Source organism: Saccostrea echinata, unplaced genomic scaffold, assembly GCF_033153115.1.
Source record: "Saccostrea echinata isolate AGI-Se365-2 ecotype Australia unplaced genomic scaffold, CSIRO_AGI_Sech_v1 ptg000054l, whole genome shotgun sequence".
NCBI lineage: Eukaryota > Metazoa > Mollusca > Bivalvia > Ostreida > Ostreidae > Saccostrea > Saccostrea echinata.
This window is the reverse complement of record NW_026889803.1, coordinates 66296436-66324427: the sequence shown is the minus strand read 5'-3', so window position 1 is coordinate 66324427 and position 27992 is coordinate 66296436. Positions and strand designations below refer to the sequence as shown.

At 31.9% G+C, this 27992-nt stretch overlaps 2 protein-coding genes across 2 annotated transcripts; both read right to left on the bottom strand.

Moving 5' to 3' along the window:
- Positions 1-10130: 10130 nt before the first annotated feature.
- Positions 10131-14106, bottom strand: LOC133206057 (uncharacterized). The gene is made up of 4 exons (XM_061341964.1): positions 13496-14106; positions 13355-13398; positions 13040-13177; positions 10131-10774 (listed from the first exon to the last, which is right to left on the bottom strand). The coding sequence occupies exons 1-4, from the start codon at positions 13597-13599 to the stop codon at positions 10254-10256; spliced, it is 807 nt and encodes a 268-aa protein (XP_061197948.1). The 5' UTR covers positions 13600-14106; the 3' UTR covers positions 10131-10253.
- Positions 14107-26639: 12533 nt separating this feature from the next.
- LOC133205113 (uncharacterized) lies at positions 26640-27911 on the bottom strand. The gene is made up of 2 exons (XM_061340856.1): positions 27873-27911; positions 26640-27451 (listed from the first exon to the last, which is right to left on the bottom strand). Exons 1-2 carry the CDS (start codon positions 27909-27911, stop codon positions 26774-26776), a joined length of 717 nt encoding a protein of 238 aa, XP_061196840.1. The 3' UTR covers positions 26640-26773.
- Between the last annotated feature and the right edge of the window lie 81 nt (positions 27912-27992).

The window sequence follows — 27992 nt, the reverse complement described above, 5'->3', positions numbered from 1 at the left end:
TGTCCTGGATCACACTCTTTAATATATATATATATATATATATATATATATATATATATATATATATATATATATATATATATATATATATATATATATATATATATATATATATATATATATATATATATATATGTTTCCAAAGCTCAAAATTTGAAGTGGCGGTAGGAATGTCGGAATCTGAATCGCTAGAGAATCTTACACGTTCTTCAAATGCCAGTTTCCTGATTTCCGTACATCTGTTTTTTAAAATTAAAACACTGTGTTTTGAATTATTTCATTTTCATGTCCCAATGCACTAAAATTTTATTTATTGTATTTGACAAAAAGGAAGACAACAGTTATCGCTTCATTGACATGCAATGTGTGCAGGTAAAAAAAATTATCCTCACGACAAGAAAATCTAAGACCTGTTTTCCGTGATTTCTTTAATTATGGATGCTTTTCATATCTATTTTCTTTATTTTGACAGTCTTTTTTCTGGTAATCATGAAAAAAATTAAAGGCTAACTACATTATCTTTCCAGACGCTTTCATAAAATGTACTTTCTTTTCAAAGTAAAATCCTCGCAAAATCAAACTTACATGTAGATAAAGAAATATTTATTATAAATGCATTTCTTTCATTCTTTTTAAATAAATTTGGTAGAGCGCTCGCTCCGTGATCGGAAGGTCATGTGTTCGAATCACGGCCGCGACTGACGTAAGTCGATAAAAAGGTCTAAAGAAGCCCTTCATCGGTATCTATATGAGTGAACAATTCTCACGTCCCGTAAAACAACACACAATCAATCAATTTATTTAATTTGAAGATCTAGAAAATGGTGAAAGTAATGTTTAAAGTCATTTATGCGTATTTTTGATAAGTTCAGACTAACTAAAATTAAAAAAAAAATCTTTCTATTTGTTTTATTACTTTATATATAGATAGGACTTTTCCCGTAAATTACACAATTTAAATCAATCACGATTCAAACATATTAGAAATTTAAAACAATAACTGATTTATTTACCGACTCCGAGCTTTGATTATTTCATGCATTATTTCTACTAAATGCACATTTAGCATTGACACAAAATTCGAGGGATTTATAATACAATAAGTGGGTGCAGTTAGGCTAAAGACTAAAGATAATATCTTTCTCAAAGCTATGGAAAATTCCTTTTATTGTATGTTTGTTGCTCAAAACATGTCGTGCATTAACTCTCCTTGAGAAATAATTCATTTTTTTTTAATTAAGGAAGGATTCTTCTCTGGTTTCTGACTAGACAAAATAATCCAAGTATATTTGCTTCTATGTCTTTATACATAGCTGTAATGAACTTAAAAGATCATATTTTTCTTTACTCATCATAATTGTACAATTTTAGATAGAAATGATAAACTGAGTTTGAAATCCAGCAGGGACTATATTATTGGCGCAACTGCGGCGTATGAAAATACCTCCTTTTCTGCCTATCAAAATCACTTACAAAACAATATAATAAGTTAAATTTTTTATACAATCAAAGACTCTTAAAAAATTTGAAATTAGCTAAAATTAATAAAAATGCCCTAACGTTTTAAACAATAGCAAATAATAATGATTTTCTAAACACACTACAACTTTGTTAGCTTTTGAAAGCTTCAGATCTAAAACCAGATTTGAGCAAAAAATCAGTAAAAAGTGTTGTTTTTTTTTCTCTCTTACTAAACGGTCAAAGCTTTTTTTTCATATCATTTTGTATATTTCTATGATTTCTTTACCATATGTGAAAATAAGAAATATTTAAATATAAGAAGTATATAATAATGACTAAGATATCCTGGAAAATTAAGAAAAACAGAGGAAATTCGGATTAGCCAATATCTCTTCTATTTAAATTATTTCAGTTAATTTGGTAGTCATCTAATAGACCCGATATGGCAACATTGTTTTGTGTAAAAAGAAAAAAAATAACTTTTTTAAAAAGAAGTAGGCATCACATGATTAGCAATAGTAATTTTCTAAATGTCAAGGAAAAAGATAATGACTTTGACCTGACCTTGCTTCTAAAATAAAACGTTCAAATTCAATCCAACTGATACCATCACTTAGTGATAATGTCTTCTTGAATCAATGAACATTTCATTCATTTTTAAATACAAGAAATATGAGAAGAATCCCTCATTATCTTGTTCCATATATCAAAATAATCAGCTCGTTTTAATTGCGCTCCTATACGTGTAAAATGTCAAATGATGTCATAGTGCATTCTGAGTTCTTTACGCGTAAAAGTTCCAATATTCAACAACAAATATCTCCATAACAGTTAGACATACTTTAAAATGTCTGCAATAAGAAAATAGCGTAAATTCCCAGGATTCAGATTATGGCATTCATTTTTGTTTTATTGTGTTTTATAATAATATATTTAAGGCCAGCAGTATATAAAACAAAATCAGTGAGTTATACTTAATTTTATTCACTTTCTGCAAGGATATTCAATTCAATATTCACCTCAAGATTACGATAATTCTTTAACATTGCACAGAAAAACTTTGAGAAGAAAAGTTTATTTTTTCCAGTTTCAGAAAATTTAATCTGTTTTGTTGTATCCCAGTTGTTTACAAAACGCCAATAGTTTATTATCTGAAATGCTGAAAAGGCATAACAGGGCGTTAAAGGGTTAAATAACATCTTGAATATAATGAATATTTACCTAGCAAGTTATTTCCCCCTATACATATATAAATAACGATGAATACCAACCATAACAAGTTCCGTTGACCAGCTTATGGTTTGAACAACATTTTCTGCAATAGAAATTAAAAGTTTTGAGAGAAACACACCTTTTGAAAATTGAGAGTCAATCGTCATTTTCAAACGTTAAAGATAAATCTTAGACTTGTGTCCAAATCGTAAAAATTAACGAAAACATGACTAACGAGCAAAGATCTTCTGGTGATCTCTCACAGCATCCTTTGTCAGAGTTAGCAAAGTTGACGGACAGACAAAAGGAGAGGAATACCAGGCACACATATCTCTCCATTGAAGAATATTCTATGAGTATCTAGTGAAATCGCTATCTGGAAACCTGTAAGATTTATATACACAATTGGTCACGTGATTTCTTTCTATTCGTTGATAAAGACAAGGAATCTGAGTCTTTTTCCCGGAGTCACTTCCGGTCCAGATTCCTTTAATATTTTCCTTTATATCCATGAAGTCCCATCAACAGAAGGAAGTCCTGTGACGATTCTACATCTCTATCAATTTGTTATAATTTTATTTTGCCCTAGTTTATCTGTTTTAACATCAATTTACATTTCAGTGCTTTTATTCTTTTTATATCATTTCATTTCAGGCCTGATAACAAAATGTTAAGCTTTTGAAGCAGGAATTTTTGCAAAACTATTTGCAAAACATGAGCTAGTTTAGGGTTACTGACCTTTTCAGATTAGGATAGGCCGGCCCTCGTCTGATAAATTTTGTATTTTGGACTCGTCAAAATTAGTCGCCTCGCTAAGCCGAAATAAAATTATCCATGGATTAGCAATTTTAACCTTTGAACAAATGATGGGCCATGTTTTTTTTTTCTTAGGGTAAACAATAAACTGTATAAAAAAGGCATTAAGGTAAAAATGTTCTTAAAGACAAAAGAATCTTTACATGAGATTATTTTATCAGGGCTACGGTTGGATCGCATTAAAGAACAAACGTTAATATAAAAATTCAACAAATTGTGAAAAAAGAAAACTTTTCCACTTGAATAGCAGTATTCCCATTAATATAGCATAAAGTGCTAAAAAAAAAAACCCAAAGTAATGTGTAGTTCCAGAAATAAGTCTTTTTCCTTTAAAGCTGGGATATTTAACTTTAAACTTAAAAACACATCTAGTGCACATTTCACCACTGTGATTGTTTAGGGAATTAGTCAAAAAATTTCTTCAAAATTCATCAATCAGTAGAAATGCTTGATATAATTACCAGATCACATCAAAAATCAACCTTATTTTTAAAATTTATTGTACATCATGTCAACATGAAAACATTACAATAACAATATGAAACATAAATATAAAGCGGAAAGAGGCTAAAACATAACAATTACATCAGATAAAATAAATACAACAAAAACTTAAATCAATACAAATCAATATAAACCAATCGTGATAAATCTCACAAAATGTAGCATTTATGAACAAAACAAAAAGTATAAAAATTATGATAAATCACTCTTGATGAATCTTACAAACAATAGCATTTAAGAAAAACATCGAAAGTACAAAAAGGTAAACATTATTTTTTTATAAAAGTAAAGAAAGTGATGACAAAAGTGCACAACAGCAAAAAAAAAAAAAAAAAAAAAAAAAAATTATGGAAGAAAATACTTTTTATCAAAATAAAGAAAACAAAAATCTTACCGACTTAACCGTTATTAACTTAAATAATGAACAATAAATAAATAAACGAAAATCAAAGCTTAAATAGATTTTGACAACTTTAGAATATAGCACAACTACTTTCGATTTTAGTTTGTAAGCGGAGATTTGGTAGTTATAGATAAGCTTAAACTTTAAGATTTAAACTTTTTATATGAAAATAGAATGTTGAATAATCAATTACATATACTTACTGGCTCGTTAAGCGATATAGTAATCTCTTGTTTCACTTTCGTAGAATTCTGAATTCTCTGTACATGTTTTTGTAGAGAAATATTTTGTCCATGTATTATCAAAACTTGGAAGTGTTCCCATCAAGGCCTCTTATCTGCATGTTTTATCCATACGACTTAACAAAACTGAAAACCACCCCAATCCACAAAAGCAATATAAAGTTGCTGTTGTCTTTTAAAAAATGCGTTGTCATCTATGGATATCACTGATAAACTTAACTGACTCACAAAATGGCTTGGTAAAATGAAAAAAGGTGAAGATGATCATGACAATTACTGATCAACATCATAAATCCTATAACATCAACTTATCTGTTAGTAGCCAGCCTGGGTTTCAAAATTGATCGTACTCAGAGCATGCTTTTGAGAATCGAATAAGTTTGGAGACATAATCACCATATGCAGGTGGTAGCGGAATATTACTACATGAATAAGAAAAGTCGATGATGGGAAGGCTGAAGTCATTTCGTTTGTCGTACAATTTAGTTGTTAGTTGTCCCTTATCACTAGATTGATTGTATATTGTTTTACGTCCCATTCAGAATTGTTCTCTCAAGTAGAGAGGCGAAGGACTTCAAATTTAGTCCTATACTCGGCATTCAGGGCCAATGAGTAATGAGGGATCTTTATTTTACCAACGCCTGCAGTGCCTACCAGGAGCTCGGTTTTTAAGGTCTCATCTGAAAGACCTGTGACTTTCACCCCTAGTGCCGGCTCCTGGTGAAGGAATATTCACTACCTATGTTTACGTCTCAGGTTTGACGCGGCGCGGCGAACGAGAATAGAGCCCGGACCTCCCGATCACAAAGCGAACGCCCTACCTAGGCTACCATGATCGATTTGTCTATATTCAGTAAAACATTCAAATATAAAACAGATGTGGCAGACTCTGTGGTGTCGAGTCGACATATGAATGGAAATAACGATTATCAATTGATATAACGTCGTCGATATACTGTGCATGTATGTGAATGTCAAGTGAAAGGGTACAGCAAGTGTTTTCTTCTTTTCGTGTAAAAGTTTTTGAATAAATTCTGCCTCAGAGGAATATAAAAACAAATATGCAATAAGTGCCCATGCATCGAAATTCCAACAGATTGTTGGAAGACTTGGTCTCCAAAGACTACATGAAAGTTTTCAGAGGAACTCCAGCATCTTTTTATATCAACTTCAAAGTACCTTTGTGTAGAATCAGAGCGATTTTTGACAAAGTAATTGTGTTGATGATTAATCATAAGATATGAAAGTTTCCGAGTTCCATCTTTATTGAAAAAAACCCCAGTTTTCTCTGTATCATAAAGCCTCGTTTTTAATTGATCGTGAGGAATGGTTGTATAAAGTGTAGAAAAGTCGTTTATTTTGATGTTATTCACTGTAGAAAAATTTGGTGTTTTACATTTTCTAAAAATTCTTGAGTTTTTGATTGGGCGTCATTGCCCTGACTCCATCTTGTAATATGATGGATCAAGAAATATGTCAAAATAACACATGGAAATAAATACTTCGAAATGTATTCTGTATTTTAAAAAAAAATCAACAAATTAAGGTGTCTTGTATTCCATTTTTCAAATAAAGATGTTTGGAAATGTCTGTAGTTTTTGTGATGTTGGAGACAAAACTAGCCAAGTTTTTACTTATTAATCACAATTTGTTTACTGTCCTTTCTTGTCTTAAGTGGTACACATCTTGATAGTATTTAAAGTTGAACCAATACCGATTTTTTTTTCTTTTAAAGTGTGGAAAAAAACCCAGAACAAATTCTGTCGACAGAAAAACTAATTGATGCAACACTTCCTGAAATAGATTTTTTTTCAACTGATAAGTAATTACAATAATAACTTTTAAAAATTAGAGCTTGGAATTTAGAATATTAATGACAAACAGCAAAATGCCCCAAAAGCCCAGAAAATTAATAACGAGTAAAGACTAGCCGGTGTTTTCCCACAACGTCCTTTCGTCATCAGAAACAACCTTGACAGTCAGACAAACAGACATGAATTAAAGGCGAACACACTCCAGTGTATATTCTTAGGTTTAATGAATTCCTAATTGTGATAGCTAAACGATAAGGATATTTAATTAATCATGTAATTATTTTAATTGGACGTTGATCTCTTACCTCGAGTGTGCAGACCTAATTAGTGCAACGGTATGCTAATTCGTTTCCTTATTTTATTTTCCTATCTAAAGTATCAAAAATATAAGGATAAACAAAGTATATTTAACATTAATATCTCTTTAGAACTTGTTAATATTTCCGAATAAACCTGCTTAACTTTATACAATAAATTCATTTTCCATTTTATAGTTAACATGAGTGACTCACTGTGACACACCAAATATGATCATAGAATCGGAACATATCGAGTGAAGTTCGTAGGCGATTTAACAACAATAATTGTTACTTTAGTTAAATATTTCCCTTTAAGGACATACGCAACGTACCTTACCTACTGATAATTTTTCAAGATATTCTTGATTTAAGATTAAAGCGTCATCAGATGATCGTAGACAAAAAATGAGCATGCATTACCAGGGGTTTTGAAAAGATATCAATTGATGAAAATTCTTGTATAATTCAAAGAAAAATATACAAAAAATACTAAACATATATTCTTTTTTTTACCCAACTTATTTGACAAGAAGTGTACAACAGCTTATATAGACATTAAAATGTAGCACACAGTTCCTTTAAGTATCGGACCTCTTAATTCAACTCCAGGGAAAAAGACAATAAAGTTCAAAGTACGTTGCGTATGTCCAGGATTTTTGATATAATTGACAGCTGCTACACATGAGGGGATTAAGAACAGGGCTTCAGTTTTGACTTGGCCACCATGACTTGGCGATCTATAAACCTACATTAGGTACATGTAAAGCGAGATGAGAGTGATTTTGCTGTCATTAAAAATTGCCTTGTCATAAATGCTTATCATACCTGCCAGATACTAGTAAATACGCTACTGACTCAATATTGGCTAAGAACAAAAGTTACTGCAAAGATCATCGTCTTAGAGAAGAAATACACTGAGTGAGTATATAACAATTTATTTATCAATTTCATACATGTACATAGGTTGTGCCCAGATGGAAACCTTTGTATTAACGCATCTATTGGAATGAGCATGCTTGGTAAGTGTCATGTCAGAAATACGTATATCACATTATTTGACGTAGCTTTTATTTAAAAAAGTATAGTTCACACTTTCAGGTTTGTGTGATAATGTTCAAAATTTAGTTTGACAATAGTCATAGAAAAATTAAAATACTTTTTTCTCAGATATTTAAAAAAAAAATGCAAAACAAATTCAAGATTTTAATTTGAACTGTGACACATGTATTCGTCCTTATGTAAACCAAACATATATATATATATATATATATATATATATATATATATATATATATATATATATATATATATATATATATATATATATATATATATATATATATATATATATATAGATAGATAGATAGATAGATAGATAGATTGATAGATAGATAGATAGACTGAAAAGCTTAGAACTAAACCATTCAATAAATATTACACAAACAATTTATGGCATATCATCAGAAATAAGAATTGATTGCATAAATCAGAGAAATGATAACGAGGACTGAAAACAGAATTTCAAATAATATTTCACACGTAATTTTATTATTAAGACAGTTTTACGTATAGAAACAAAATAGTTTTGAGATTACGGGAGAACATGATGTATCAAATATGAAAAATCTATTGTACAGCCTTCATATAAGTGATAAAGTTTTGTGGTGTTCATGACATATTTGTATTTATAAAAAAGGTTTTTCTCGAACTCTGAAGAAAAATGTGAATCCGTAGAGGACAATCGACGTTATTCTAAAGTGAAAAAAATTTTTTATTATCTGAGGGAAAATAACTCGGTAAAACATAAAATATTCATTTACTGAGGAGAAAAAACTAAACATTATTTGTCAATTAACAATGGTACAATGATAATTTCTTGATAAGAATGGCCTATATTTGTTTATATTTTTTTCCACATGATTAACATATATTACATAAACACTTTTCGAATTGTCATAACATTTACCGTGAAAAACATTTGAAATCATTAAGGAAGTAAGCTATGTTATATTCTACTATGAAGATATTATTTCAGAGGAGGACTTTGTGTACAACTCTTCTCACATTCTTACACAAGGAAAATAATTATTTAATTCATGAGGAACTAATTTTCTCTAATATTGAAAATTCGGTATGCTTTGGAATTTTTTCTTCATTATCTGGGAAACATGAGGTAGCATGTTTCTGTTCTGTACTGACATATTTCATACCATCGTTAGGCCTTTGATTTTATACTGAATATGACTACGGATTACGATCTACTTGATCAATACATAGGGCTCAAAGCGGATGTGACCGATCAAGAGCGGATGTTTACTCCTCCTAGGCACCCGATCCCACCTCTGGAGTTTCCAGGGGTCTGTGTTTTATGCCCTGTTCACAGATTTGTATTGTTTGTAGGTTTTTTGAGATCGATCACTGTATGTTATGTTCACCTGTTTCATTATGTAAATAGAAACATGAAAAAAGGTTAAGATGACAAACAGTGATAAATCTCATAAATCCTGTAAGCAATACGCATCGTGAAGAGGACCAAAACAATACGAACCCCTGGAAACACCAGAGACGGGATCAGGTGCCTAGGAGGAGTAAGCATCCCCTGTCTCCGTAATCAAAGTAAGTTTTAACAATAGTCTAACAGGTGGTACATGTATATGCACGCAAAATCATTATAAGGACTAAAGAACTTATATATATATATATATATATATATATATATATATATATATATATATATATATATATATATATATATATATATATATATATATATATATATATATATATATATATATATATAGATAGATAGATAGATAGATAGATAGATAGATAGATATAACACTAACGTAGAACATTAATACTTTGTCAATAACTTAATGCCTTATGACTGGGTATTACAACTGAATAAGCAATGATATGAACATATTGGTATTCATACATTAATATGACAACAAATGTATAGCATAAATGACATTGTATCAATTATGCATATAAATGGATTTAACGGATACTGCTTTTCTAATTTTCAAAATGTCAACATATATGCTGAAAAACGTTTTACAATGCTGACATAACACAACCAGGCATATCACCATAACAAGTCTGATGTATCAATATGATGTATTTAACTCATACAAACGCATTGGCATTTTCGCACTGAGCACCGTTTCAAGAGTCAGGCTTGATGCACCTAAAGAAAGCCTACTTATATATGTGTGTGTCACATTTCAGATCTTTCAAAAAGGAAATAAACTACAAAATCTCAATAAAACTAATATTTGGGGGTGAGGATGGGGGAGTCAGACGTATATTATCAGATGACTTTGCAAAAGAGGTACAACGAAATACTTTGCAATGAAATCACGAATGCCTTCACTTTTGAAAAAATAATATTTTTCTTTTTTTCTGTAAGAGTCAAACCTGATATTTATTTTTCTTTTCTTTAAGAGTAAAACCTAATTCGAAAATTCATTTTTTTTTAGGAGATTTATTAATTCATATGCTAATTCTTTGATAACATTGCCTCTTTGACGATGGGGATTTGATACCCATCGTCTGTCATTGAAGGATCTTCCATTTTTAGGTACTCGCACAAACCTTTGTCATTTTTTTCTGTGTCACGTATTTCAGCATTTCCATCAATACTCATGTATTCTTGTATATCTTGATAACAATGAGAGCTCGAGTTGTCAGAAGATCTTGGTTTGGATGCCACCTTTCTTATGCTTCTATAGGTGTTCATTTCCACGGGAGTAGCCTTCCGCTCAAGATTTTCCTTGTGATGACCTAACATCTGTAGTTCGTGATATTCTACATCCAGATCTCGACTGGTTTGCTGTCTTCGAATAATCATGATTACAAGTAATACTATTGTAAGAATACAAAATCCGAGCGCCACGCCACCGACAGTAAAAACTATTTGTAGATGGGAACTGTCAATAAAATTGGTCATCCATTGAACATTTTCATCAGTTTTGTGTCCAAATTCAGTCAGATTAACTGATGTGTTTGTGGTGCCTTTTGCTGCAAAAAATTGGTTCTTTGAATTAATGCTAAAGCCTATGAAGTACAATAAAATTGTTATCGCAAGCAGCATGAAATATTACTGTAAAATTTACAGGAAGTGGCGAGGAGAAAATTACAGTTTAAACTAAACTTCACACGACGCCTAACGTTTAATTTTCGAAGAATTACTTTATCGTCACGTACACCAACAAAAAAAGTTCTGAAATTATATGTTTAGATTTTTTGTAAACTTCAAGTTTAAAATGGATATACTGATCCTTGAACAGTAATGATATTGCTAAAGTTGATTGTAAAAAATTAGACTTTTATTGAGACATTGTAAATTCTCTTGAGGATGCGAGTTTATTTCCATATTATAATCATGGATAAAAATGAATCTTTATGACATATATAGGGTGAATGCAACGTTTGGATAAAAGCATCAGCTGTTATAAAGAACTAGCTCGAAGCTTAATATTATCGTCAGAGATCTGTGTCACGTGATCAATCTCCACCCATTTGAGAGGTGAGATCTATACACACAATTCTTTTTTTTAATAAATTAATTTCATTTCATCTCCTTTGAATAGAGACTTCCTTATAACCGAGTTCTTTATTGCCGATTTTCTACAAAGATGATACAGAGAAGGCAGATAGAGAAGTGGTAGGAAGAAATCCACAATCCTCCTTACACATTACCTCCTTAAATATTAATATTGCAATCTATGTTCAACCCGTGTACTGCTTGTGCTTAATAGTTTGTTTGTTGTTTAACGTCCCTCTCGGGAATTTTTCACTCACATGGAGACGCCACCACTTGCCGGTGGAGAGCTGCAAATTTCTGACCTATACTCGGCACTCACGGCCATTGAGCAGTGAGGGATCTTTTTCGTGCCAACACCTACTGCGACACGGGACCTCGGTTTATACGGTCTCATCCGAAGGACCGGTCTCCACGGCCCCCGGTGGGATTCCAACCCGCGACGAAAGGATCAACTCCTTACTCCACGACTCTAGAGCAGACGCTCTAACCACTGCGCCACGTGGGCGACTTGTGCTTAATAGTAAAAATACTTGGTAAAAATTAAAAATGCAACCTGTGTTCACAAAAGGGTTTCAAATGAATATTTATTATTACTATATCTCCTACTCACTTGTTCAAGGTAATTTTAAAGTATTTTTATCACTATAATTATTGTTGAACTCATGCTCGTAAAGGTTTGTTAATTATATGTCTCATAATTGAATATATCTGCAAATGTCAAAATTGACATATGTTCATACTTTGTTTAGCAAGAGACAAATATGTGTGCTAAACCTTTATTTGTTTAACATATGTAGAACATACGTTAGAAATATGTCTTCGTTTTTTAAAAATAGTTTTCATATATGTACGTTATAATTTCAGCTTGTATGATGAATCATTTATAATCGAGTTCTTGATAAACAAGCTTAATTATTATATGTAAATCAGAATGTTTATTTCAAAAAGGAAAATTAAAACGTTTCCCCTTAATTTCTCATAATATACAGTAAGAGCTGTTTTGAGTTCAGTACGATGATATTGCAACCTGGGGAGTACAATATTCAACGAACCCGAAGGGCGATGTGAATTTTGTACTTCGAGGGAGACGTCGTTTTGGATGAAATAAACAACAAAAATTGTTTTATTATACGATTCAATGATTAAATGAAACAAACCTTGCCATCCTTGTTGTTTGTTTACATTTTGTTGAATTCCTTTGAAGAGAAGCGGGACATACCAGTGGTATTAATTTAGAAATTTTTTTTTATCTATTTTAAGTGCAAATCTGTAGTAAAAAAAATGTTATGTTCACCTGGAAGTCGGGTGCAGGTGAACATAACTTTCCATAACTGAAACAACAACATGGTAGCTACTTATCTATTTTTTCTAATTCAATGTAGAGAAAAATAAATGGTATGTTCACCTATAAGGTCTCATGCATAAGGTCTCATCATAACTTCGTATGATTTCTACAATGTTGGATCTCAGGAAGTAAGGATTTTTTCAATCATAAAATTAAATATTAATCTTATGGTATTTGTAATTTTTTTTATGAAATGAAATAGATTTAAAATGTATTAATGATTTTATAACATAAAAGAGTTTAACTGGTGGTCAATTTTTTTTTATCAAACTAAAATATTTTTCGCATTAAAATATTTCTGACAAGTTAATTTGATTCATCTGAATTTTGATGAGTAACTTTTTTTTAACTCCGTAGTTTTTTTTTTCACTGGGTGAAACCAGAGATGACTTACTGGTACTTTCCTCATGACAGCCCGTGACTGGGTCACATAGATGCTTGTCACATCGACACTCCTGTAAACATTTGAGGCCAAAATAAGGATAAACACATACATCGGAGCAATTCTCCCCAAAGAATCCGGGCTCACATTCTTAAAAAAAAAAATAAAATTTGTCAATCATAATATTATTCTCTAGATAACTGAAGTACACAGAGAATTGGGGGATTTTTTTTTTTATCATTTTACGAATGAAATTGATTTTAAAAATGCAGTTCGGTGAAATGACTTTGGGTTAGTGATGATATGAAAATTCAAAAGAAAACGAACCAGAGCAATTTCCGTCGACCAAATAATAGTTGTTGCAGCATTTTCTGAAAGATAGTTATTGATAAGTGCATTCTCTTGAATTTCTTATGTAAAAAGATGTATAAATTAATCTTCCAATCTCAGAAAAATAAAATGAATTACGGGCATTGACCAGCTTGTGCCTTTCCACAGCATCCTTCGTCAGCGATAACAGGCATGTCGGACAGACAAACAGACAGGAATAAAAGACAAACATATATTTCCATTGTCGATTCTTCAATCCAGTGAAATCGCTAATCAGCTATCTAAGAAATTTATAGATTTGATAAGTCACATGAATGTTTGATGAATGACAGAAGGTTTGCTTATCTCTTGCCTTGTGAGTACAATCCTAGTATGTGTTTGCTAAAATTAGGCTCCTGGTTTTATGAAACAACGATTGCCGTCAAGTACCAAACACACTGGGACACTCAATGTGTATTCCATATCCCCGTTGTAAGTATTTTTATTTCTGTTATTACTATTTCCTTTCAAAACTGCTTAAAATTCCTAATCAGTGAATTTATATTTCCTTTCTGTAATCATCATCTCCATCACACAATATCCACCAAATAAGATATCGGAATATTTTGTGTAAAGTACCTTGATGTTCCTGTGGGCAGAATGACAAGAGTTTTCTCTTCCTTTTTGACCTTCGATACTATTTCAAAGTTGTTCTGTGCAATGTATCATAAAAGCAACAAAATCAAGGCTTACAACCCGTCATGATTGTGTCACCATGACTACATAAACTATCAACCTAATTTCTGAAGAAACGATTTTTCTATAAAAATTGCCTTGTCATAAAAAGTTTTTGTAACTGCCAATAAAAAAAATCTACTGACCTAAAACTGGATGAGTGCAAATGTTATTTAAAGTGAAAAAGGTCTTTCTAGTAATAAGTCACCGACAAAACACATCCTAAGAGGAAGAAAAAATAGGATGAGTATATAACAATGTATCAATCATTACCATACAATCATGTACAAAGGTGATGAGTGTACAACAGTGTACTAATTATTACCATACAATCATGTACAAAGGTGATGAGTGTACAACAGTGTACTAATTATCAACATACAATCATGTACAAAGGTGATGGTATTAAAAGGATATAATGATTACATTTCTAAGATATTTAAAACGCACATTCCTTGTTTTTTTTCATATCTGTATAAGCAGTTCGAAATATCTGACGTTTTCCAGGCGTTTCTCACGATTTTGATATTTAGCGTGGCAGGAAAAGGACTGGAAAATGTCAGATATTTCGGACTTCTGTATGAGCAAAGATACATTAAACTTTCAGATTACTTTTTTTTTAACATTAAGATATGTTCACGTCACCTCATTTTTTTAGTTTTAAGAGAACTTCTATTTGATTTTTAAGGTAGTATTTCTACAAACAAGGCTCCAGATAAAGTTTAATCTATGAAGACTACATCAGGATAGTTCACGTCATTCTTCAAAAGTATAAATGTATATGTCGTTCAAGACAGATCGACATTATAGATGGATTTCAAAGATGTACAGTATCGATCATTATATTGTGCGTTAGAGATTTTTTTTTTATTTATTTACATTTCTTAATCTTTTCTTTAATTGTTTATGACCTTTATAGGAGAGATGACTAACATTATTAGTCCCCTACCGGTGAAACCGGAGGGGACTATAGGTTTCCTCTGAGTCTGTCCGTCCGTCTGTCCGTCCGTCTGTCTGTCTGTCCCTCTGTCTGTCAGTCTGTCCCACTTGGTTTTCCGCACTTTTTTTCCTAAACGCTTGCAGATATTGAGCTGATTTTTGGTATGTGAGTGTACCTTGATGAGTTACAGAACAAGTTTGCATTTCGTTCTGCTCCATTGATTTTTGACGGAATTACGGCCTTTTCAATTTTTAGGGGTTTTCCGCAATTTTCTTCTTAACTCTTTCAGATATTGAGCTGATTTTTGGTATGTGACTTTACCTTTATTAGTTATAGATCAAGTTTGCATTTCGTCCCGCTTCAATGATTTTTGACGGAATTATGGCATTTTCAATTTTTAACGGGAACCAGATTACACTTGCCGGTAGGGGACTAGTATTGCTAATGCAATACTCTCAGAATGCTTGTTAAACTTTAGCATTGTCATTTTTAATGGCTTGAATTTTTGTTTCTAAGCCATTTTATAAAATATGAAAAATATCAAATAGATCAGAAAATTAACCTGATTAAAAAAAAATTGCAAGATTTATGTGACAAAGTTCACTTTACATTATAACATAATCAGTCTAATTTATGGAAATGGAATGATTTTTTCTTATTGATCACAGAGCAATAATCTTTGTATAGTAAAAGTAATAATAAATAAAAATAGAATTATTAGTATTTTATAGTATTAACAAAGGAATTTTTGGATATTAAAATGGTTCTGTTCTGGCCACCAAAACAGTACAAATATTATTAAAGGTCGTAATATCTACATATATTGAAAACTTTGAACGATTACAATGATCAGCTCCTTTTCTTGCAACAAATACAATCTATCATTAAGTCATATGCTGACTGACGTCTTTCATACTAATTGTTAGGCCATTATTTACACACTGAATTGTCGACGGATTTTTCCGTATTCCCCGATCAGGACAAGGAGCACACGGCGGGCGTGACCGGTCGGCAGGGGATGCTCACTCCTCCATGACACCTGATCCCACCTCTGATGTTTTAGAGGTCCGTGTTTGCTCTGCTCCCGATTTGTATTGTTTGAATGGACTTTTGAGCTTGAATACTGATCGTTATCTTCATATATTTCATTGCATTATTTCTGTGTCACACCTATGGTTCTTCTCACTTATATTTTGTTTGTTGGTTTATCATGTGCTTTTATATTCATTTTCTTTGTATTAAAAATGACAATCTCATTGTCTAAATCAATTTATTATGTTCAACAAGATATGTTTTAATTAGAAAAATCATATCAGATAATGTATTGTACATCAAAATGTTTTATTCTACATTTTTTTTTTTTTTTTTTTTTTTTTTTTGTTTTGTTATTTTGAGAGGTTAATGTTCATGTTTTTGTTCATTTGGCGCCAATCAAATATCATAATAAAATGAAAACTTCCCTTGGGTAGGAAAAGAAGCGTATGCTTGTTCTTTTTTTGTCCTTTTTTTCACTTGTGCTTATTTAACAAAAGTCTATAGGCCTGACTTTGTTTATATATTTACCCACTGAGGTGGCTTGGTGATTGGTTTCCTGCGTTGAAGTACTGTATATGGATCTGTTTATAATGAAGTTTCCGCTTAATGTACTGCAAACACTATAAAAAAGTAAATAGATAATCTTGATGAAGACATAAATTCAATATCTTATTATCAATTGCATTCCTTAGAAATGTGTCAAATTGTAAATTTTAAATTGACGGGATGATAGTAAATACAAAATTTCAATGTATCGTATTTTAATTCTTGTACCGTACGTATTTACTACCATCTGATAAATTCTACAAAAAAAAATACAGTTTGACAATTGGTTCCTCAAAATCTGTCTGGTATTGAGGTCGGTTTTGTACAGAAAAAAACAGTTATTTAGAATATATAGTTCAGCATTCTACCAATATTATTTTCAGGTATCCTGACAATGGAGACCAAATGAGGAAGAAAATAAACATCAGAAACAATTTTATTCCCCCTATGTTTGACACGCTTAGAAAAAATAAAATGCTACACAATGATTTCTGAATTATTTTTTAAAAATAAAACTGCTCGTTAATAAAATATTTTTTGATAAATTGTTAACCTAGTATGAATATGAAAAACATCATTACAAACCATAAATAATATAATTCTGATTCCAAATGAAATGACCTTTGTCATAGATTATTATTCCTTCTTTTCATCAAGTAGATTGTCAGACTTCCTGTCTCTTTACCGTCACAGTAGCTCAGTCGATAGAGCGCTCGCTCCGTGATCGGAAGGTCTTGTGTTCGAATCACGGCCGCGACTGACCTAAGCACTTTGAAGTGAAAGTTGCGGTTCCCAAAAACCGAGGCCCTGTGTCTTGGTAGCCGTTGGCACTATAAAGAACCCTCATTGCTCAATGGTCCTAAGTGCCGAGTAAAGGTCTAAATTTGAAGCCCTTTACCGATTTATGGTGACGTCTTTATATGAGTGAAAAATTCTTGACCGGGACGACAATCAATCAATCAATCTTGCGTCTCTTTTTTTCACTGGATCTCTTACAAATATGGTTATTAAAATATTGCTTTCCAACTTATGACGTGTAATAAAGTTATGGTACCTTTGATGCATGGTCTTTAAAAAATCTGTTTATGTTGGTGAAACCAAGGGATCGCTCATTAAAAGAATATCAGGTCATAGATTTTAGATAAATAATGGGGGTCAGCAACTTTTATGCAAACATTTTAATTTACCTGATCATTCCATTTTGTCAATGAAAGTTAGAATTCTAGAAGACAAACAGTCCATTACTGAGTACATTTATGCACACCTTTCCGTAGACAACGAGAAGAATTTTGGATTAGAAAGTTAGGGACAGCCTTTCCCTATGGATGTAATGACAATGTCGATAGTTTTGGAAATCTTTCCAGTCCACAGTGTAACAATGTAAATGTGATGAGACTTTTAACCATACATAGAGACGTAAGCGTAGTCATGGACATCGGTCTTACAATAAACCTTTAATACACGATGTCTCTTTTGATTCATTACTACCTTACGTAAATCAACAGTTAGGTCTATATCATATTCGCACCAAACTTTACTCTGTCCTTTGAAACTTTTAAATAGTCTTCTTGAAAAGGTCAATGAAAGTCCATTTTTTGATTCCTCGACACCAGAATATAGGCTCGGATCTGTGATTATGGATATTGCAAGTCATAGGCTTTTTAAACCCCTACGTTTTACTGAAGAAAATGCAGCTAAAACAATCCGTTTTTTCCTTAAACTTCAATATGCCAACAAAGGAATTGACGCGGTTAATATAAGTAATACTCTTAATCACAAAAGAATCCAGTCTTGTATTCCATCATATTTCAAGTTAAAGACTACACCTTGTATTTCCTACAAATATACATCGACTATTGCTTCCAAACTTTTTAATTACAAGAAAACTTTACAGGGCCTGGATATCGAATATCTGAAACATAATCCCCCATCGTGTTCATGGTCTTCTTCATCCTATAACTATAGTCCTGCTGGACACGTTATTACTGGTGACGTAAATATAGTTAATAATGAGGACCTTAGATCACTAATTTTAAAAGGTCCTAAATATAGGGAACCCCGATCCTTCAACTGGCGTCGGAATTTCATAAATATTATGGATTCTGTAGAGGATTACGCCAGACAATGGGCCAGACATGAAATAGAGGACCTTGACTGTCAGAATTGATTAAATGTATCAGATGTATGTTAAAATCGCGCATTAAAAGATTGAGGGGCCATATGAGAACCATCTATCCTTCTGTATTCAGTAATCCAGAAGTGAAAAAAGAATTAGATAGATTACATGATCAGTACGTACTGGTCCCTGCTGATAAAGCAGGTAACAACATTGTCTTTGTTTGTAAGGCTCATTATATTAAATGTATTTTAGAGGGACTTGGATTTAATTCTACAAGTAGTAATCCAACTTATACGCATAGTTCCCTTTCTAAGGAAGACATTCTTCAAAATCATATGTCAGTTTTGAATATTTTTAATATTCCAAGCAATCAAAATGAATTTGAATTACCATATTTATATTGGACTGAAACTTCATAAAAATCCTTACAAACAAAGATACATAGCGGGTTCCAGTAAATGTTCAACCAATCCTCTTTCTTTACTCCTCACTAAGACATTAACAGTAGTGAAGGAGAAACTTCAAGAATACTGTGCAACAATATATTCGAGAAGTGGTGTAAATCAGATGTCGATACTTAAAAATTCCAAGGAACTTTTGGAAAATTTGAAATCACAAGATTTTACCAAAATCAACAGCTTAAAAACTTACGACTTTTCAACTTTATACACAACCATTACCCACGATAAATTAAAGTCCAGGCTTTTTGATATCATTGACAGCTGCTTTTTCAATAAAAATGGAACTCAAAAATTTTATTACCTTGTCATTGTTCATTTGCAAAAATATTTTGTTAAAAAACATTCTGATTGTACACACAAGTACTCTGAAGTTGACATTAAAAAGATTCTTGAGTTTCTGATTGACAATATCTATGCGGTTTTTGGAGACCAGGTCTTCCAACAATCTATTGGAATTCCCATGGGTACCAATTGCGCCCCGTTATTAGCAGACCTTTTTTGTATTCATATGAAGCAGAATTTGTCCAAAATCTTATACGTGAAAAGAAGAAAACACTTGTTGTGGCCTTCAACTCGACATTTAGATATATTGACAACGTATTGTCAATTAACAATGGCTATTTCCATTCTTATGTCGATACGATATATCCCGGTGAGCTTGAGATAAAAGATACCACAGAGTCTGACACATCTGTTTCACATTTGGATATATCACTAGAAAAAGTCCTTAATGGTAACCTTACAACAAAACTTTATGATAAGCTTGATGACTTCAACTTTTACCATATTTATTTAGCAATATAACCTCGTCACCTTATATCTCCAAGTTGATTCGATACACAAGAGCGTGCTCCACGTACGAACAATTTCAAAAACGAGGCTAGCTATACTATTCACAAACAAATTGATGAAACAAGAATATCAACAATCATCATTTCGCACGTTCTATGGTCGATACAATGACCTTGTCAGCAAATATTTTTTAAAGATCCAAGTTCAATGATAAAATTAATCCCTTTCTCGATTTCATCAAAACAGATATGTTTTTATCTTTTCTTCCAATTTTTTAAAGAAATTTTAAAAGAAAGCAAACAGAAAAATTGTAATAATATTCAAATAATTCCACCACGATTTTACTGAAACAATAGAATATTTTCTGATGTAATTTATGCTTCACAATTCTACTTGTGAAGTCTCACATGCACTTCGTCAGGAGTTTAACAAAAATGAAGAAATTATCAATTATCAAATATGTACAAATACATATATAAACAAAAATTGATGAGTAGAATGCTTCTTGTTAACCTTAATTGCTAACAGCGTTTGTCCCATTAAGTAAAATATCCTATACGTAAAATATACTTTTAGCTCATCAGAGCCAAAGGCTCAAGTGAGCTTTTCTGATCAAAATTGTCGTCGTAGTTGGTGTTGGCGTCGTCGTTGTTGTTATCGTTGTTAACTTTTCACATTTTCATCTTCTTCTCTAGAACTACTGGGCCAATTTCAACCAAAATTGTCACAGAGTATCCTTGGGTGAAGGGGATTCAAATTTATTCAAATGAAGGGTCACACCTTCTTCCAAGGGGAGATAATTGCGAATTCATAATAATTTATGGCATCTTTCAAAAATCTTCTTTTCAAGAACCACTGTGTTAGAAAATATGAAATTTATGTGGAAGCATCCTCAGGTAGTGTAGATTCAAGTTTGTTCAAATCATGACCCCCGGGGGTAGGGTGGGGTCACAGTGGGCGATCAAAGTTTTACATAAGAATACAATCGGAAAATCTTTAAAAATCTTTTTTTCAAGAACAGTAAAGCCTTGAATGGTCATATTTATATGGAAGCATCCTCAGGTAGTGAAGATTTTAGTTGGTCAAATCATGACCCCCGGGGGTAGGGTGGGGCCACAGTGGGCAATCAATGTTTTACATAAGAATACATAGGGTAAATCTTTAAAAACCTTCTTCTCAAGAACAGCAAAGCCTTGATTGGTCATATTTACATGGAAGCATCCTCAGGTAGTGTTAATTCAAGTTTGTTCAAATCATGACCCCTGGGGGTAGGGTGGGGTCACAGTGGGCGATCAAATTTTTACATAGGAATATATAGGAGAAATCTTTAAAAATCTTCTTCTCAAGAACAGCAAAGGTGCTCAGGTGAGCGATGTGGCCCTTGGGCCTCTTGTTTTCTTCTTACTATATCATAAACTAGTTTTACGACATAACTAGGGAATCATTTGTGATATAAAGCAAAGTTTAAACAATTTTAACAATGAAGTATTGGACTATAAATAATGCACAATTTCATTACTACTTAGGTTGCCAGAATGTTAGGAATTTTTGTGTTCTGTGGCTTTAATCTAAAATCTAAATAGGATTGAAAAAAAAACTGTTTTATAATTACCAATGAACTTCATCTCTCTTTAAAACAAAATAAATTGCAGAAAATGTTTTCACTATTTGTAGTTGAAATCATTATTTATATCAACAATATTATTTATATCAACAAATCGCAGACATTTTTGGACACTTTAAGTAATTCACAGAATAGCTTTCATTTAAAAAATTTATACAATATTTATTTAAAAAAAAAAAAAAGATACTAGATGTCAGGAGTGCAACGAAAAAGGTAAAAGATAACTTTAAAATCTAGTATTTTTATAAGAAAGCATTCTTTATCAAACTTCTTTTTCGGCTAAGCCTTATATTTGAAGAATTGACTAAATTCAATAAAATTTCTTTCCTACTAAAACGTTTTAGACCATAATTGAGACAATCAATGTTAAATAACAACCAAAATTGCCAATTTTCACATACAGAAGAGAACAAGGTTTAGATCTAACCATTTTTATCCCTGACACAACTCTGAAAGATTAAAAAAAACTTTAATTTCTTTTGATTATGTATTTCAGAAAGTCTTTTAGAATGTAGTAATATTTTCTTTTTTCAAATGAAGTTCTTCTGATTAAAAAAAAATTGATCCTTTTTTATGTATTTGTCAATTTTATTGTCATTTTGGAAATTTTAATAAGAATGTATATACAATTTGATGTAATCTTTGAAAAATTTGTTATGGTAAGCTGAAAAAAAAAATTCAATTTCTCCGTCATTATTTTTGAATTCATCCAAATTAAGAAACATGGCCCCAGGGTCACAGGTCCTGGTGCAAGGGCCGGGCTCTTTTGATCATATAATGCAAATCTATAAATTCTTTAAATATCTCCCCTGTATATTTAGCAGACAAATATATATTTAGATGAGCAAGTGCGCCTCTTCCAAAGTTGTGAAATTTGTTGCCCCTTTATCAGGGATCCTGGTGTTAGGGTGGGGCTCTGTTGATTATATAGTGGGGATAGCAATTTGTAACCGGTTAACCGATTTTTCGGTCAAAACGATGGTAATCGGTTAGAAAAATCTGTAATCAGTTAGTCGAAAAAAAAGAATATGTGTAAATTTCAATGAAAATTCTTTAAAATTAAATTTTAAAAAAACTGCATTAACTTTGATAAGTTAGCGTTTTCGTATATCTGGAGATAATTAAGGTTTTCCAGGTTGAATAAATGAGCTTTATTCTCATAACTGACAAAACAGTGAAGAGAAGATATGTACAATATCATAAACAGAAAATATTACATGCCCGAAGAAGGGGTAACAGAGTATGTCAACCAAGAGAGCCAGCTCTCTCAATTATGATATCTAACAATTTACAAATTTTGCTACGTTGATTAATATTGGTTACATTAAAAAGCATTTCAAATTTCAACAAATTTTGATTCGATTGAAAATATTCTGACAAATACATAACTCTTGAGTTCTTTATAGATACAACAGTACATTTCAATAAGTAATGAAATTCATGTCCAATACCATTGCACCATCTACCAGTCTCAACTGGTAATTTTGCATTCCCAGTTCTAAATAAGCAATATTTCTTGGATTGTTTAGGAGGCAAATTCAAGAATTCGTCTTCAAAGATCAATGATTTTTATAAAAAATACTATAGTTAAAACCTTTAGGGGAAGTTTGTACATCACTAAACCATGTTTGCTTAAACTGATCTAAAAGAGTGGTAAATACCTTACCGGTATTTCTTAGCCAAGATATATTAATTGAATTTTCATACCACATATAAGTCAATCAACATTCATTAAAAATTTTCTGAACAAATTCACACCATGGATTCTTATAGATTTTCAATGCACATAAAAGTTTTGCAGACAATTAAGAGCTCTGGGCATTAATGAGTTTATTCCAAAATGAAATCATTCTAACTTTGATATCAATTATTAAAGGATGTCTACCAAGTTCTCCATACACCATAAAGTTTGGTGTTGATGTTTTCAGGCTCAGAATATGTTTACAAAATCTTAGGTGTAATTTCTCTATTAGTTTAGTCATTAGTTTAAAACCCGTTACTTCGCATTCATATAAGAGTATTGGTTTGACGATTTTATCAAACATGTCTAATTTAGATTCTTCATATTATTAATTATATTCAAATTTCTAGTACTATCCCTATTATGGTGAAAAATGCAATATTTCTTGAGTCTTTTTTCTTTTTCTTTTTTTTTTTTTGGGGGGGGGGGGCATTTAGGAGCCAAACAGAGTACAAAGTTGTAATGAGCAAGGTGTATTACCGGATATGTGAAATTTCTGACCACTTAGTCAAGTGTTTTGACGATGGGCAGGGCTCTATTGACATTGTAAGGAAATTTATACTCGTTACTTCCCTTTGCTATGAAAAATTCACTATTGTAAATAATGTAATTGATTGATCAATTAAATAAAGAGTTAAATAAGAATTTTTTAATGTAATTTACAAAAGAGTACTATTATAGTTTTTTGGTCAGATAGACTTGTGATTAATCAATAAATAAAAATGAGACAAAAATATCTTATTTTTGTACATCAATGTGCTTCAAAGATTAAGAGAGGCCAATCATTAGCACAATCACTATTTGTTTATTTGGTCTACATGATTATAGTGATAAATGGGAGTTTATTAGCACTGGCAAGTATTTTGATTTGTTAATGATTAGTAGACTTACTATTTTGTTGATCCCTGATCATCTATTCCTCTTGGTTTAGGGCAACATATCTTCATCTAACAGTTTATTTTTCTTTCATGTTATACTTGTATGGATCATTTACAATGTTATACTCGGGTGACTGTTAAGGCCCTTGGGCCTCTTGTGATTCAGAGAGAGAGAGGAGAGAGACAGAGAGACAAATTGCTCATGTACGAAATAAATTGTACTGCGACAACTTGATTCATCTGCCAACGTCGAGTTAGGATCTTTCTCTTCTGAGTAAATCATTTATAGTACTGTACGTTGAAATCAGCTGTTCATTACATTTTAAAAGTCACATACAAGACATGTTTTAGTCAGTATTTATTTCCTGGATGGAACTCGTCAAGTAAAGTTTGTTAGGCAGAGGTAGGTAAGCAGTTGTGCGAATGTTATAAAACGCAATGATGAATGTGACGGGTAACAAGAAAATGTGTTTTGTATTTCATGATGAATTAGAAAATTATAAAGTATTAAGCTGAAATTTTCAAAATTTAAACTTTCTGTTCTTTATATATAAGCTCAACCATCAAAGTATAAATTTTATAGCACCAGTCAAGCATTTGAATTATGTGTTCAATAAAAAAACCCATAATAAATCGAATTTCAAGTCGATTTTCGAGAGAAAGAATTATTACTGTAGACAGGGTTATTTTTGCCTCGTGATATTTTCGCCCTTCTACACTTGAAAACAATTTTACGCAGTTCAGAATTTGCACAGAGTTGAATTCGCTCCGTTTTGAATTCGGCAATTTGCAATCAAGGGAGAAGTTACTTCCCTTTGCTATTCACCACTGTATATAAATAATGTAATTGATTGATTAAATAAAAGAATTATATTAGAATTTTTTAATGTAATTTACAAAAGAATACTATTATAGTTTTTATTGGTCAGATGGACTTGTGATTAATAAATAAATGAAAATGAGACAAAAATATCTTATTTTTGTACATTAATGTTCTTCAAAGATTAAGAGACCAATGCGAGAGTGAATATGTTGGGTTTACTACATGAGCACAATCATTATCTGTTTATTTGGTCTGCATGATGATAGTGACAAATGGGAGTTTATTAGCACTGGTAAGTATTTTGATTTGTTAATGATTAAAGACTTACTATTTTGTTGATCCCTGATCATCTATTCCTCTTGGTTTAGGACAACATATCATCATCTATCAGTTTATTTTTATTTTATGTTATACTTGTATGGATCCTTTACAGTGTTATACTCAGGTGACCGTTAAGGCCCTTGGGCCTCTTGTTAAATGGTACAAAAGATTCAGAGAGAGAAGAGAGACATATTTTCTACTGATTCGCGTTCCAAGTGTCTATAGAAAATCTAAAGTTGCTCATGTGCGAAATAAATTGTACTGCGACAAATGGATTCATCTGCCAACGTCAGGTTAGGATCTTTCCCTTTTGAGGAAATCATTTACAGTATTGTACGTTGAATTCAACTGTTCATAATATTTTAAAAGTTACATATACAAGACAGGTTTTAGTCTCTATTTAATTCCTGGATGGATCTCGTCAAGTAAAGTTTAGTAGGCAGAAGTAGGTTTGACATTGAGAAGCAATGAAGTTGTCGAATGTCATAAAACGCAATGACAAAAGCGACGGGTTACCAGAAAATGAATTTGTATTTCATGATATATTGGCAAATTATAAAGTATTAAGCTGAATATTTCAAAATTTAAACTTTCTGTTCTTAATAAATAAGTTCAGCCTACAAAGTATAAATTTTATTTCACCAGCCCCTCGTAGTATGTGTTCAATAAAAAAATGACATTATACATCGAATTTCAAGTCGATTTTTGCTCGAAAGTGTTACTGTATACATTATTTTTGCCTCGTGATATTTTCACTCTTTTACACTTGAAACGATTTCAGGCAGTTTAGAATTTGCACAGAATTGAATTCGTCCCGTTTTAAATTCGGCAATTTTCAATGAGGACAAAAGAGGAAAATTAAAAAAAAACAACAGGAGATTGATTGATTGATTATATGTTGTTTTACGTCCCGTTCGAGAATTTTTACCTATATATGTCACCATATACCGGTGAAGGACTTCAAATTAGACATTTACTCGGCACTCAGGGCAGTTGAGCAGTGATGGTTCTTTATCGTGCCAACGCTCTACCGATTGATCTACCGTGAAGGTCGAAAACAGGAGAGAAAATTTGCAAGTAACCACATACACGTATATCGTTGTTTGTACAGACTTTCCTGGGGAAATTTTTCAATTATTTAATGAAGCACTCCAGTAATAATGACTATGATGAGAAAAATAAATCGTCTTTGTTCAACTTTTGTTATTACCAAATGAGAAACATTTTTTTATTTATATATCTGAAAATCGCTTTTATAACAGTCATGGGTCCATTTTCAATTGTTGTTCAATTATTCTGCTATTTATTTTCTATCATGGTTTTATAGCTGAGAGAAATAAAGGCACTTTAATGAGAAACTCCTACTGTCTTCAATAACAATTTCTTGTCAATTTAATATCAAGTTAAAAGAAGTATGTGACTCTATGGTATCACTTCAACATAGGAAGGGTTATCGACAATGGTGCGGAGAGTGACGCCCTCTCGAGTCACAGGTTCCATATAAGTGTCTGTAGAATGGCTAGGAGCCTCCGAACGTCCTCGTTCATCCGATTTCCTCAGAGGGGAGACCGTACAGAGAGTTTGATACTCTGCTGATTCTTTATAACTGTGTTTATCAACACTGGTGGCTATCTCCACATCTGTCAGAGTCAACGCCTCCTTACTATTCATATGGTCACAGCTGTACATGTTTGTCTCTAGGTCTCTTTGTCTGCCATCACTTTTAATATTTGTTTGTTTTCCAATGGTGTTGTCTTGTTTCTTCTTCCAGAGGAAGAGACACACTAGACCTAGAATGACGACGAGACTGACCCCCAGGGAAATCCCCAGGACTCCAACAACAGAAATCAGCCAAGACTCACTGCTCAGGTCTGGGACCCTCCCCTGGGATTTCCTCGTGGACCGTAGACGGTTCAGGGACGTGGTTTGCTCAGTGTTGATTGTCTTTGGGACTGACGTTTTAACTTGTCTGTCTGACTTTGTGTTTCGTCCCAAACTTATAAAGGGTTTCGAAAAGTCTTCATGCTTAGTTGCGACGATTTCCTCTAAAAGAATGTATTCTAATTTTAATGTTACTTTCAAAGCTATGATGAGAAATCTCTTCAAAAAATAAACATTATGCTAACACTGTCAATTATCCTTCCAACTGAATGTTTGTTGTCTTTCAAAAAAAGAGAGTGCAGGAAGCAATTAAAAATAAAGCTTGAATGTACCAAGCAAATGATGATTCACATGTTGAAAATATTACTACATTATTAACTTAACCATCCTAATATTAATAAATACATATATCTTAAGTGTTTAATTTCCACAACGAACATGTCACCAAATAGACTGAAACCCGAATTTCTTTTAACCGAAGAGCATTTTACACAATTTTCTGTTGAAAACATGAATCTATATAGGTACACGTATATTTACAAAATCATAACAGAATATGTCAGTGAATATATTGTATATTAAATTTTCATAGCAATACGCACCCAAATGTAACACGAAAAATGATTTATCACATGTTTACTCCTTTATACAGTGGATATAGCCTCATAAGATATATCATTTTAATATCAACGGTTGTGACGTCACAATGGTTTTGCATGAATTTGATCAAGTCAAATATTGTGGATTTACTTATAAAACA